The sequence below is a fragment of the Armigeres subalbatus genome, chromosome 2 (genome assembly GCF_024139115.2).
Source record: "Armigeres subalbatus isolate Guangzhou_Male chromosome 2, GZ_Asu_2, whole genome shotgun sequence".
Classification (NCBI taxonomy): Eukaryota; Metazoa; Arthropoda; class Insecta; order Diptera; family Culicidae; genus Armigeres; species Armigeres subalbatus.
The window spans coordinates 222,603,437-222,618,848 of NC_085140.1; the positions used below are offsets into that span (position 1 = coordinate 222,603,437).

At 37.6% G+C, this 15,412-nt stretch overlaps 1 protein-coding gene across 2 annotated transcripts in view; it reads right to left on the bottom strand.

Moving 5' to 3' along the window:
* Positions 1–72: 72 nt before the first annotated feature.
* Positions 73–15,412, bottom strand: part of LOC134211737 (GTP-binding protein 1) — a 54,644-nt gene continuing 39,304 nt past the window's right edge. The window contains exons 3-7 of one of the 2 annotated variants that reach the window (XM_062688905.1): positions 9,562–10,085; positions 5,745–6,146; positions 5,375–5,617; positions 692–910; positions 73–623 (exon numbers count right to left, since the gene is read on the bottom strand). In XM_062688905.1, the coding sequence (XP_062544889.1) occupies positions 249–623; positions 692–910; positions 5,375–5,617; positions 5,745–6,146; positions 9,562–10,085 (1,763 nt within the window). In that variant the 3' untranslated portion in view covers positions 73–248. The remainder of the gene's footprint in view (positions 624–691; positions 911–5,374; positions 5,618–5,744; positions 6,147–9,561; positions 10,086–15,412) is intronic. The other variant, XM_062688906.1, reaches the window with a different exon arrangement.

Sequence of the window (15,412 nt, forward strand, 5' to 3'; positions counted from 1 at the left end):
GGAATATCTGATTTAACGTTACGAATTATGATTTACAAGGTACTGTGATACAAGATGTGTAGAACTGTTGAATGCAATATTATAAATATGTTTATTTGTAGATAAGTCAACTAACTTCCAAGTCGAAAAAAAAAATTCAAATCCAGTTCGAATTGTATTTCTTTTCTTCCGAAAGATATTATGAAAATAAAACCGTTTTCTGAAAAAGACCTTCTAGTTTAGTTTTGTCAAGGTTCAGAGGTTGACATTCAGTTAGAAGTTACTGAGATCGAATCTTTACAAAATGAAGTGCTTTGCTGAGAAGACGCGGGGGATGTATCACGCCCACCTGTGTCCATATTGGTGGAAGGTCCTCCGCGAAACTTTTTGTGTGTATTACTTGACCGATTGTTCCGCTTGTCGGTGCCAATGTCCAAAACCATTGTGTTTCCAGACAAGCTGGACTGTGCTGCAGAAGCAGCATCACTAGTGCCTTTCGATAACGGTTTGGGGACATTTGATTGCGAAGCTGGAGCTCCACGACCCTGCATTTTGTTCGGCTTCGTACGCTGCTGAACGGAACCAGGCGTATAGAGTGGGGTAATTACATTACCCACGGCCTTCGTACGACCCTCTCGAAAAACCTGTGGCAAAGTATAATCAACAAATGGATAAAATCATTCATAATAAATGGTACTAGTAAATATGTTACCATTCTTTGACCCGGTTTCATGTATTCAGGATTTTTGATGAATCTGAAGCGAACAACAGCTTTATCACCCGTCCGTAGGCATTCCTTAGACATCTGAAGAATTTGTGCAGTTTGTCGAATACTACCGCAGTGTACCATAGCTGACCACCGTCCATATTTACTGGAAATAGTCGTAGGATGATGCAGAACTAGTATTTCGCAATCGAATTCCCAGCAAGCCTGAAATTTTCATTGGTTATAGATAAATAAAGTGTATGTAACTATTATATGAAACTATAATAAATAAATGGTGAAACGCTAGACCAACATTTGAAAAGGGCGTAACAGCCAAAATTTATTCTTTCCAGTTCTAGTATACGAAACCCGTATGAAGGGGGAGGGAAGAATATCAGTGTGGAAGCTGATATGTCTCCACGGGAGTTTGGCAGAAGGAAGGTCGTGCGATATGTGCCATCACAAATATTGCATTCCGCTCGCTTTCAAATCGACTTCTATAAAAACATTCTGCATGCCGATGCCTGCCATATCCTTACGGAACTATCAATTCTATACTTTCGCCTCTAATTCTAACATGAACATGTACGTCTAAGTTTGGAAGATGATATTAGCATTTCCATATCATTGTAAATCGTTTAACTTCACGTAGAAGTAATATACCCAAATCATTAATTAGAGGCAGGGCTGGATTTAGCCCCCCGGGGCCGACGGTATGTGGGCGCCCCAAAATGTACAAAAAAGGTTGGTTTTGATACATAAGATTTGTGGGGGCCACGGCCCCTCCGGCCCCCTCATAAATCCGGCCCTGATTATAGTACCATCCAGAGGAATCGTATTGATGCGAGGCCCTGAGACAGCTTGTGCGGAGCGGTGAGTTGTTGCTGTTTGTGGTACATACCAGTACGGCACAAATGCATTAGCAGCGTTATCGACATGCTGCGATGGTGGGTATATGCATGTTGGAAGAAATGCTCCAGTTGAATTGCTGTTGTACTCAGTTTGGTTGAAAATGGCTGGAGCAATGACGTTATGCTGATCAGAAAATCTGGTTGTAGAAGGTGCACCAATTAGAGGTGCAGTATCCAATGCTGCTTCGGTAGGACATATACCATTGTAAGCATTACCTGTGATAACGATGCAATTGGCAGGGACAGGATGCCTAGGTCGGGCTGATGGCTAAATAAATACACGATTGGGTACTTATGGTACAGATGTGTAGAAGCCAGTTGGATTGACAGCGATAGAACTACAGGTCCGTGGCGTAGGAGCAGCTTTTTTTAAGGCTTTAAGGCTCCACAAACACAGAATAACACCTATTAAATAAACGGGACATGCTTCGGACCGGATCATGTATTTTTTCAACTAGCAATAATCGCACCTCGGTTGTACTGCGCAAAGCTTAATCGGATCATGTAGTCCATAGTTAGTTCTGATGGTAGGAAGATTGATGAACGAGTGTGATCAGAGAATACGGCGGCGAGTGTTGATGTTCAACAAGCTGAGCAACGTAGGGCAGTCGATGTTACCTTGCAGAAGATCGCCAATGAAGCAGACCTTAGGCCGATGACATATTGACCCGTGTGCGTGCGCGAACGCGTCCAAGCACTCAGCAAGAGGAATTCTTTTGTTTTGGATGCGTTCGCGTATGCACACGGGTCAATATGTCATGTCAATAGTCGACTCGGAAGAGCGAATGTTTGCGGCCGAAAGACATGACTGAACAATGACAATGACATTTAAAATCATAATATGCAATTTTCCGAAATCGATAGCACTCGTGCACCCCCAGACCATAATGAAACCCCCTTCATTCTTTATTTTTGGAATGAGGTTCTGCAGCTACATCTCAGTGTTAATTTTTTGCCATACTTTACAACGGCCATCTATCTGATCCAAATATGATGTACTGCTTTAGTCAGGAAATATGACTTAATTCCAAAAGTCATCTTTCTTCAGGCGATAATCGCTTCTACCACGCCTTAGTTTTATATCTTAATAAACAAAATTATTGAGATTATTTGTGTCAATTCGTAATAAGGTACAGTGGGGTAAGTGGGTAAATGGGGTAAGTGAAAAACGCAAGTATTTCACTGATGAAGCACAGAATTATTCAATTTCACTGCACAATCATTCAAATCAATGCGTTGTATAAGTGAAACATGAAATAATGAACCATTTCAACATGCGAGAGTAAAAATTTATAAACCTTTCAAGTTTATCCTTTGCACAAGTTGTTTTGCGTGTCAATAAATACAAATAGTTTTTATGTTGGTTTCCATAACACATTCAATTAGTGCATTGATAAGCTGGTTTTCTTTGTAGTTTTGAATTCCAGTCACAAAAATATTGATATGAACATCCAAAATTTTGAAAAAAATATTTTATTGCTTTGCCTGTGGGGCAAGTGAAAATTTTCCATCTCCGAATGCATTTCTCTGTTTTTCCAAACAAAAATCATTTCTTTTAAGCGTATTTATTGCTTTACCATGGGTGGGGCAAGTGAAAATTTTCCGACTCTGAATGCATTTCTCTATTTTACCAAACACAAATAATTTCTTTTAAGCGTATTTAAACAAATAATAACAATTCGAACTCATTCGAAGGCTTTTGGTTATTACAGTGATACGTGGGAATAATAAATCAGGAACCCAAAGTGCCAAGCGTGTCAGTGTTTTAAATAATCCATGTTTGATAAATAATTCGTGAAAAAATGTTATTTATATAGCTTAAATACAAGAATCACTACTATTGCAAATATATCAACAATTATGATTTATTTAGTTGAAATTTATAAAATTTATTTATTTGTTAATGTAGACTCTTCTACTGAAATCATAAGTGGATTGTTAATGAAACACAATATGATTCCAGGTTTGATGAATATTTCAAAGATAATTTCTCTGCATTATCGCCAAGGTTCATTATCTTACTATAAACCTGAAATAGAAAGTAGTGTTAGACACAAATGGAGATGAGATATTAGATCTCAAAAAATTCAAGTAAAGAAAATATAAAAACATAAAAATCATTTAATGGAAGCACTCTAGTGCCCTTTGACTTTCATGAAGTGTCAAAAAGCATCACAGTTATGTTCTAGTCAGCATAATTATCATTTGCATGAAATATATGAACAGATAATGTGTTCTTATATTGAAAAATCCTCTTTTAAAATCATTTTTTCACTTTACCCCACATGTGGGGCAAGTGAAAAATTGAAACCGATTTTTTTGTTTTCCAAATATTTTGTATCCTAAAAGTATTTTTCAAAGATCTTGTTCGAGGGCATATAAAGATTGGATAGATGATTTGTTATGTCATAAATATGATCAATATGACTTGATGAACATGAAATATACGATTTCCTTTACCCACTTGCCCCACTGTACCTTAGTTATGAAATTCAATAGTGACAGGGTTTGCAGAAATCGCTCTCAATAGATAACGAGCAATGATAAAAGAGAGGCATAAACTGTTCCGAATCATAACAAGCCATGATAACAAACTTATCAAACTTGTATACATACAAGTGCGAAAAAACAGAATCGGATAGGCAGCCTCCACAGAAAAATGGCGATTCTCGCTTTGCTCCCCGCATTTGGAGCTTTCTAAAAGAAATTTATCATGGGGTACAGCCTCCTGAATCAGTTCTCTATCATAACAGCTTGCGAAAAAAGTCTCTCGCGGTATGCTACATATCGTAGGGTATACAGGGATGATAAGTAAGAGACTTGTTCTTTCTCTTTAGGATTCAATCCCTGAATAGTGATCATCTACGACGTTAAATTCTTCATCGAATACAACTTACTGCTAAAGAATCTGTTAAGGATTTACGGATTTACTATACGAAAAGTCGTTAATGTTTTTTTATAGCATCTCTGCACACACTGAACATTATGGGAATGATGATTACTTTTCGGTACAACTTTGTTGTAAAAGAAAGGCAAAAAATAAAGCCAAAAAAGAAAAAAAAAGTTTTTTAAACTTTGCAAAATGACCCCAGAAGAACCCACGGGGCCCTCCTTAGCCGTGCGGTAAGACGCACGGCTACAAAGCAAGACCATGCTGAGGGTGGCTGGGTTCGATTCCTGGTGCCGGTCTAGGCAATTTTCGGATTGGAAATTGTCTCGACTTCCCTGGGCATAGAAGTATCATCGTGCTAGCCTCATGATATACGAATGCAAAAATGGTAACCTGGCTTAGAAACCTCGCAGTTAATAACTGTGGAAGTGCTAATGAACACTAAGCTGCGAGGCGGCTCTGTCCCAGTGTGGGGATGTAATGCCAATAAGAAGAAGAAGAAGAAGAAGAATGACCCCAATCTATCATATACATAAAAATGAATTTCTGTCTGTCTGACCCTTATAGACTCGGAAACTACTGAACCGATTGACGTGAAAATGTGTATGTAGGGGTTATGGGGCCGGGAATGTTCCTAAGATGGTTCGAGACCCCTCTCCGCTCTAGAAGGGGGGAGGTCTCCCATACAAATAAAACACATTTCTGACATTTCTGCATAACTCGGGAAGTAATCAAAAAAAGAAGTTTTGACGTTTGCTCTGCCAAATGAAATCGAATCGCAGAGCAAAAATTAAAACTTCAATTGTGAATACAATATAAATGTCTGTGCTAACTAATTAATTTTAGGCGACACGAAGTTCGACGGGTCTGTTAGTAAAGAATAAATACCTGTGGGTGAATATCTGGACTGACCAACACCATGCCCTTCCTTATCTGGGATCGTTTGATTTTCTTCAATGCAAAACTGGCTGTTTGACCGCTTCGCACTGCTCGAACCACCATTCGCTTACGGTGGATACTTTTAATTGCGATGGGCTGAAAATCTCCTAGTGGATTTGGCCCCAATAGAAGAATGTCATTCAGGTGCACAACGCCCTGCAGTGTAATACCAGAGACAACAGTGCCGACTCCCTGTGAATAGGAAAAAAAAAATTATTGTATTTTTATACATAAATAAAAGATATAAAAAAGTACATACATTTAACATGCCATAACTATTGTTAATATCACTGCAGTGATGTTATTTGTTTATACTTACTGGCACTGCATACGTATCGTCAATTTGAAATTCGGTCGGCAGGTCATCGTTTCCGGTTGTGCGAACCGTTAAAAGATTAAGAAACATCTTCAGTAAATCCAAATTTTCACCTGTTACGTTAGATACTTGAAAAATTGGGCATAATCGTTCGGATACAAAGTTTGTCGCACTAAGCACGACATCGTCAGCAGTTTTAACCATGACCGGTACTTTACGGCACCCCTGAGATTTGAGAATTTTGTACAATAATTTCAAATTTTCCTGTAGAACATTCGGTGGACACATATCGATTTTAGTCACAACTACGAATACCGGTACTGAGAGAGCCAACGCCAGTCCCAAATGCTCTTTCGTCATTCCGACTATTCCTGAATTTGCACCAATCTGGAATAGAACAAGATGCTAGAATATAGGGTAGAGAAAAAGGTGTTGATTAAATGAGAGGGAGCCACAACATTTGGGAAGATCCATAAAGTACGTTACGCAAAAATCGGTGATTTTCAACCCCCCCTCCCCCCTTCGTCACACTTTTTGTATTAAAACTCCAAACAATTTTGTAAGAGTCGTCACGCTGCTCGGAACCCCCCCTCCCCCCTAGGAGCGTGACGTACTTTGTGGATGGCCCCTTTGTAGTAATAATGAAATTAGGGCCTGTTCACAAACTACATAACGCTTTAGGGGTGGGAGGGTATCTGCCAGAGCGTTATGGCTCATTCAAATTTCAGAACCCTTTCATTCAAAAAACGTTACGAGGGGGTGGGTGGGGGTTGAAAATGATCAAATTTTGCGTTATGTAATTTGTAAATGAACCCTTATTGTATGGAGAAAACGCCCGTTCTCATTAACTAGGGTTTCCGCTCCTTGTATTCATTCCATGTAATGTACCCAAATCAATACCATTCAAAAACAAAGAATTCTCGCTTAACTTTTCAAAAGGTCCTAAGTAACATTTTTTTCATGAATTAATTTGAATAGCGCATTGAACAGAACAACATGAAAGCTTTTGATTGCAGTACTCAAATTAATTCATGAAAAAAATGTTACTTAGGACCTTTTGAAAAGTTAAGCGAGAATTGGTGCGCAACTTGTTTTATTTCTAATTTCTGTGATTTCTTTCAGCAGTGAGCACGCCGGATAACAACAAAACACGACACAAATAAAGCCTAAATTGTTATTGATATAGGAGCATGTTATCATTGATGGAACAGATACCCAACTTAATACAGCAATATGTAACATAACCCTACTTTTTCGAGCGCAGTTGCTGATGAAGCAAGTGTGTAGGACAATACTAAATACTCCTACTTGGTTGGCATTGTACAAACAACAAAAGGTACCCCGGGGCAAGTGGGACCTAAAAAAACGCTAGTTCAGCAAAACTGTTAACGCATACTTTGAAAACAGGTTATTTCAGAACATTAACCACGGATACATCATTATATGCTTCCATTGTTAAAGTGTAGAGATGTTGGAAGCCATTTATTGAATTACATAAATATTGGTAGTGAAAGAAATAAATTTACCTTCAGGACCCTTAAACGGGGCAAGTGGGAACTATTCTGTTTTCTACTGTCGAACGAACCAAATTTGAGGAATGTTGATATACTATTCATATTATTTCTGAGTATTAGTATATTCAGATCATAGATAGAGATTGGTTACATGTCGGAGTTTATTTTTGCAACAAGAAAGGAATTATAATGTTAGCAGATATGAAAACAAGAGCCGATTTACTGTTTATTGAGCTGTTGTCTTGTTTTCCATTAGCTTATGTTTGTACCAAATGTTTTAGGTGGCACGGATAAGCAAATTTTTATTCACTTTTCGTATATGAATAAATATTTCTCTTTTTAAAACACAAACTATTTCATAAATCAGAACTTCAGAAGAAACAGAACGAAATAGCCAATTTATGTGTTAAGCACTTTATTTATCTGAAAATCTGATGCGAAGTTTGAAAATAACAAAACACAAGACAAATCCTGTTGACCTATTGAAGATTAATTAGATAATTTGCACTGCAAATGGAAGAATATCGCATAGTTATAGCCATTGCTCTTCTTCATGCGGGAGATAATTTTCAGAATTTAAAATTCACAAGTCTCGCTTAACTTTTCAAAAGGACCTAAGTAACATTTTTTCATGATTTAATTTGAATATTGCAATCAAAAGCTTTCATGTTGTTCTGTTGATTGCGCTATTCAAATTAATTCATGAAAAAATTGTAACTTAGGTCCTTTTGAAAAGTTAATCGAGATTTGATGATTAACTGTACAATACTTTTTAACAACGAAATCAAACTGCATCTGATTCAGATCCATATGATATATGAATGCCGAATTTTTTTTCACTTGTCAACCATCTAAAAACAATTAAAATAGCTTTATCGAAAATGTTGTTCAAATATGCCCCACTTGCCCCATGTATGTTAAAACTCAAACGCAAATGAAAATTGCAGATTTCGTCCTAAATTAAATTTTTTAAATCGTTTTCGATGTCACACAATTATTTAATTGCTCAAAATATTCACTTTCCACATCAATGATTAATTTAGAAACGACTATTTGATTGGAAATTCATTGAATTAAAATAAAAGTAATAGATTTTCCCGGTAGTTTAAAGTCATGATCAAGCAATATCATTAGTATGGTGCCTCAAATGATTTTGATTCCAAATATGTTTGTGTCAGATGAACTCGTTTATAGTTCTGCTTCATTTTCCTAGAACATTGTTTCCATTAAAAACGTTCATCGATTCATCTGCAGTCAGTCAGTCTGCATCTTACCCCATATTTTCACTTTCCCCGGGGTACCTTATGAGAGAGAGTTAGTTCTGAAAATAGATTGCGAGAATTCGGCTACGTGCCTGGTGTTGGGAATTTGATTTCATCAGTACATACTCGCTAAGCTTCGGAGTACGACGGAATTCCTTCGTAGCTTAATAGGGAAAGCAGAAAAATTGTGTCTGATATTAACATCTCCAAGAAATCAAATGTTTTTCGGGTGATTGGAATTAGGAACACGAATGAACAGAATTAGGAACAATGCCATTTCAGATGATTGGAATTAGGACCACAGAATTGCTCAAGTTTGTTATCACTATTGGAACCTAAGTTTATGAATGCATACCAACATATTTTATTTTCAATTGTCTATAGAAAATGACACTATGTAGCGAAATTGCAGCTTCAAAATACTTAACGGCTATTTTTTAGAGTTTTTACTTTTTAGACATAGTTCATTGTTTTAGGTGAACGAACCCGTAACGCTGGGTAGACACCTTTTCGTGGTGCCCTCGGGCTGAAAGTCTCCTTAATAAAGGCACAAAAAAACTTTACGTGGTGTGTTACGGGGTAAGATCTACCACGGTTACATTGCCAGCTGCAGGCAAATACTGACCCCTTCCTCATTATCCAACTCCGTGCTACTTATGAGGGTGTCGCTAAGTCGGTGGCCTCTCGTTAAGTAAGTACTACATCAACACTTCCTTCCTCTCCCTAGTTACGGTGAAGATGGGCGTGGCCAGGAGTAGTAATCCTCATGCTTTTGTTATTTTTGTTTAAGACTGGAATCAAGGACTACTCCCCTTCTTGATTTCTGATAGCATTCTAGATGAGGATCTCAAAAGTAAAACATGAGTATCACTAGTGTCCAATCTACGAATTACACCGTAACAATGCTAATGCTATAGTTCATTGTTTTAGGTGAACGGAATAAGGGCACAGCACGGTCTTCTTTCAGAGATATCGTTATAGGTTACAAGCCATATTCATATAACTAAGCTATAACTATACAATAATTAGATCACTTTAGCTTACCATCAACATTCCGAAGTCAGGAGCGTGACCAGTCATTCCGAATACTGTTGTCTTCAGGTATCGTTCATGGCCGGCAAGATCGATGAAAGTAATTACTTTCGCAGATTTCTCACAAATTTTGACCCAGTCCAAAGTACCGTGATCAGGTTTATTCACCACATTTCCTACGCTGTCGAAACCGAGAATGTCGTTACCAACGGAGCTGGTTCTGCCACTTTCAATTTCGTGCTTGTGGCGAAATAGGCGTTGTCTAGCGAAACCACGTCCATTGTCCAGCTCACCATGTGTCAGCACACCAAGAAGTGTCGACTTGCCGGCGTCAACATTGCCGACCACTGCTACACGTATTTCTGTGAAATCATTATCGTCTACTTTGGTGCGGACCAGATACTGTCCCGTTAAACCCTCTTCTCCCTTTCTAGTGCGTAACTCAACACATTCGGCATTGAGCATTGCGGCCAAAGATTGTAGGGTCGCCAGAGATGCTGCATATTCTTCAGGGTCCAAACCGCTTTCACTGCCATCTGAAATGAGAAGAGATTTTATTTTAAATTTACTTAATTCACGTACGAACGATATTTTCGTACAAATCAAACAATTAATAAGAAAGGGTCAAAAGGTAATTAATTTTTTGGAGTATTTTTTATTTATTTATTCGTTTATTTAGAGGCTCACTTGCCGTATAACAGCTTAACAGAGCCGAGATTCATTTAACGCTATGATTAATACTAGAACCTTTTCCGTTTTTTTTCTTCACATTTTCTTTTCTCGAAGTGTCTGTTACAACCCGTAAAATTAAAGTAAATTGTCTTTAAAAGTGGGATATGATTGTCTAGTCACATCATAAAGTCTAGTCAAAAATAAAAGCAAAATGACAAAATAAAGTCGAGTAAGTACGAGACACTGAAGATGACCTTATTGTTGATGTCGACATACGTATCTGTCAAGGTACAATTAAGTGGTGGAATTAAATGGGATTGTACAAACTCGTCTTATGACACATTCACATAAATTCCACATTCCACTAAAAAGCTCAAAATAATTTTCTTAACACCATATTCATTTTCTTCTCAAAATGACACTTGCAGAGGTTTTTTCCACCCTCTTAAGCCCCCCACGCAATACAGCGGAGCGGCGACGGAAACGACAAATTTGACAGTTAGCCCATATATTTTCTGTCAAATTTTCCGTTTCCGTCGCCGTCCCGGTGAAAAAAAAATTGCGTTTGGGGCTTCATAGTTACAAAATGAAGCTTTAGAAAAGTAATTTACCTGCATGGAATATTAGATCCTCATGTTGCAAAAATGATCGGAGCTGATCGGAGAGCTCTCGGGAGTGTTTGAGCGTAAGGTGCTGCGGACAATACTCGGCGGTAAACAGGAGAACGGTATCTGGCGGCGTCGCATGAATCACGAATTGTAAAGGGCTGGATATTATTAAGCTTATACAACACGGCAGACTACGGTGGGCTGGTCACGTTGTTCGTATGCCGGAAGAACGACAAGCGAAGATAATATTTAGTAGAGAACCCGGAAGAGGCCGCAGGCTTCGTGGAAGGCCGCGTACACGATGGCTTTTTGCAGTTGAAGAGGACCTGAGGGCGCTCAATGTTCAGGGCGACTGGAAGCGATTGGCCCAGGATCGAGTCCAGTGGAGAAGGATACTCCATTCGGCGTAGGTTCATCGAAGAGCTGTAGCCCATCAAGTATCAAGTATCAAGTAAGTTGCAAAAATTGTACAAAATTTGAGACTGATCAGAAAAGATCAAATTTTTTATGTTTCGCCCTACTTTAGAAGGTTTGAATAAACAAGAATAAAACCAATCGAATGCATTCTAATTATGTGGAGATGGTCAATATCAGCCATATTTGAAATAACGATCATAATTTGTTAGACATATAATGTAACTGTGGTGCAACATTAATTTCTTAATGCGGTAGCTGTCTCCCGGGTCCGTACACTGAGATTTTTTCATGTGACCAAATAGCCATTTTTATCAGTTTTGTTAAACTTACTTCAATTCTTTTGTTTCTACTTGCTGAGTGTTACACCCTCCGGGTGCAAAAAAACGATCTCAAGTGGTTTGGTGAACGAACTCAACTAAAAATATATAATAGCACAAACAAATAAAACAATAAACATACAATCTAGTTTTCTTCCCATAAAGAAACCTTCTTCTGCTCTGAATTTTGGGCTACAGCGGGCAATTCTAAATAACAAACAGTTAAATTTAATTACATACAAATCTAACTACAAACTTTCGAGGATCAAACTTACGGTAAGTAACGGTAGTACAATGTACAAAAGACGGTGACTAACACAGTGGAAACTAAACCTAACGATGACTCGCCTCGCTTCCAGCAACGATCTACTAATCACAAATTACATCAATAATACCACTAATACATCATACTTTTTCTCACTCAGAAACATTTACAATGCTCAACACATTTCAAAATAAATCATTCACAATCATACAAAACACACTATTTCATTTTTTATGGAGAAACAACCATCTTCCTTCTTCCCAATATCAACAATCTTGTTGTGGCCGTCTCGCGCTGTATGAGCTGCGGCGACGCTACGCGACGACAAAACGAAACTCGTTCGCCGCATCTTACGTCGCTCGAGTTCGCATCATTCACCCTTTCAGGGCCGTCGGAATCAAGGAGCTAGACTTATGTCGAATTCGTTTTTAAAAAGTTCCAACCTAGGTTGGAACCAGTTCCAACCTATCAGGTATCAGGTATCAGAACGTCGGCTCCAGGGGCACGTTCACCTCAATTCGGGAGATTTGTGCCATCGCCTTCACAGCCTTTCTCATCACGCACCTGACGGAAAAGAAAGTGAACAAAACAGAAAGGAATATGGATGGGAGAAAAATGGGAAGGTTTTTAAAGGGACCCTCGAAGAGGGCATACAACATATACAACACGTACAAAGCTCATAGCTCCTTACCACAACGGGTTATGAACAACAGAATACTTTGAAGGTTCAGGTTTCTGTAGTCAATTTCACTTAGTAAGTGTTTACCAAATATTTGGAAACGCAGTTGCGCATAAACTGAGCAGTTACATATCAGATGATAAGAAGTTCCATAATCGGATTCACAACCATCACAGACAAAGGATTCAACACGTTGAATATTTGCCATGTGATAGTTGAGTCGGCAGTGACCTGTCAAGGCCTTGACTAAGACACTGCAATTCTGTTTAGACAGATTAGCTAAATAGTTAGCTACTACCGGAGATGGCTCTCGGATATACAATTTTGTTTGTCGACATGAATCCAAACTACTCCAATACCGTTTGTGCTGAGTGGAAGCCCAAGAGCTAATCAAACGCTTCACCCAACACTTAGATATTGGAATAGCTGGCTCAGGACCAAAAAAGTCTTGGGATGCTCCAGTGCGAGCTAACTCATCAGCCAATTCGTTTCCAGCTATGGAAGAATGGCCAGGTCACTATGGGGGATCCCCATACAAGCGAGCGGTCAAAAATAAAATTGGACTTTTCAAGTGATTTTCCACTTTGCTTTAGCTGTGTTTGGTCGAAATAGCAGAAATATATAATTTCAAACCCCCCCCCCCCCCCTTTAGGGATCGTCTATGAATTACGTAATATTTTTTCATAAATTCGATTAACGTGACAAAGCAATCCAATTTAGGAAGTTTAATTTTATATGTTTTCTTGAGGAGAAGGAAGGGGTTGTACAAAAACTAAGTACAGCAATTTATGGACATCATGAACCCTCCCCTTCTCCATCCTCATTTGTGGACTGTCGTCTATATATTTTTGTATATTTTTTGCGGAAGGTAATCATTTTTTGTGGGAAGAAAGTAACAAAACGCCTCCCCTACCAATAAATCTAATAACTTTTCATTGCTCTAAATATGAAGTTGGCGGCGAGAGAACCGAAGTAATGTTAAAAGACATTAGTTTGATGACATTCGGTGATATGTTTTTTGTTCTTACTCTCATGCCTCACAATTTGTATTTAGAACAATCTGTTTGACAAAGTACTAGGTTCTGAAGGATCCTAAAGCATTAAATGTTAATCAAAGAATCAGAAGTCAAGAACGAGTAAAAGTACGAGACACTGAAGACGTCCTAACAGGTCGAAATACGTATATGTAGAACTAATACGAGTTGGTGGAATAAAATGGAATTTTACTAAACTCGTCTTATGACAGTGAAAACATTCCACTAAAAAATAGTTAAACAATTTTCTTAAAGAATCAGAATTGGAAATAACTTTTGAAAAAGGGTATTAGCAAATTAGAAATCGCAATCCCATGACATTTGTACAAGTTATTCAAAAAATAAATGAGAATAATATATTCTCAAAAATGTGAACATTCATTCATTCCACAATGCTCCATTGTTCCGAAAAGCAAATTTCTTTCAATTTGAATAACAACACTATTTAAATTATTTTGATTTGTTTTCATGATTTCTACAAGTTATATATAGCATCATTCTTTTCTGTGTGAAGGTTTAAATCTTTAATGATATTTTCTTCAATTCCATCAACGATGGAAGATGACATGAATTCATCTAAAGTATCAGAGGATAAAGAACTTTTAAAAATCTTCAAATATTACAAAATTACGCATGGCATAAGAATAACTAAGTGAATTTTTTCCAATGTCTCCTCGTTATCCAAATCGAGCTTAAAATAGATCTGATTCATGTAAGGCACGAAGAAAATGTCAACATTTGCCTCTCTTGATCATTTTCTTGCATTATGAGTTCTAAATTTCTTCTTTTTTATATTGACTTTCCGCTGGTTGTTCAGCCAGTGAACCTCAAAGTGTAGATGAGTGAATAAATATTTCCCTACCTTTAGCCAGACATTCATGAACACTAGCAAGAATTTCATACTCTCCGTACTAACTAAGATATTGTTCGTCTTTACTTTTGCAATAAACATGTCAGGAATTATTGATTCCATGAGATTTATAAATATTTACATACTATGAAACCTCATATTTAGTTCTCCATCAGTAGCTAATGAATAGCTCAGAAAAAATAGGTTTAGGGAAATGACTCAAACCACTCAAGCCCCAAACGCAATTCAGCGGAATGGCGACGGAACCAGTAAAATTTGACAGGAAATATATAAATTCCGTTACCGTTACCGTTGTGCTGCATTGTATTGGGGGTTTTATTCATTCACTCCTTTGAAAAGTTAAAAAATTGTTATAAATAAAGTCGAAGTTATTACCAATACATGTATTTTGACCATACCCTTTGAACCCATAGTTCAGTCTGGCCCATTTTCAATAGGGAAACGATGGGACTAGATTTCCCAAATCGAATGAAACTTGTTGCGAGAAAATCGTACACAAATAAGCGTCTAAATGGCGATTTGCGCACATACATACAGACGCGCATGCACACACATACAGACATCAACCTCAATTCTTCGAGCTGAGTTAGTTGATATATACCACTACGGATCTCCGGGCCTTCTATCAAACATTCGTTTTTGGAATGAGCATTAACCTTGGAGTACGAGAGAGGCAAAACACAGTAAAAAAAATAAATGAAAAAAAATCAAAGTGATTTAACTCTGTTAATTGCAAATACTGGCAAGAAATTATTTCGGGAAATTTTAGTCGAAGCTTCGTCCTTGATGTGCATCATAAAAGAACCCGGGGATTTCTGAGGAAAAAAAAGTTCTTCACTATCAAAGTTGAAAATAGCGTCGTTTTTGGAAAAAAAATATTGTTTCCGCATTTTTTTCATTTTTTTTTCACAATGTAACCATTAGTTTTTGCATACCATTTTAAAGCTTATACAATTACCTTTGTAATGATGTATTAACATTAAAGAAAAAACATTAAGAA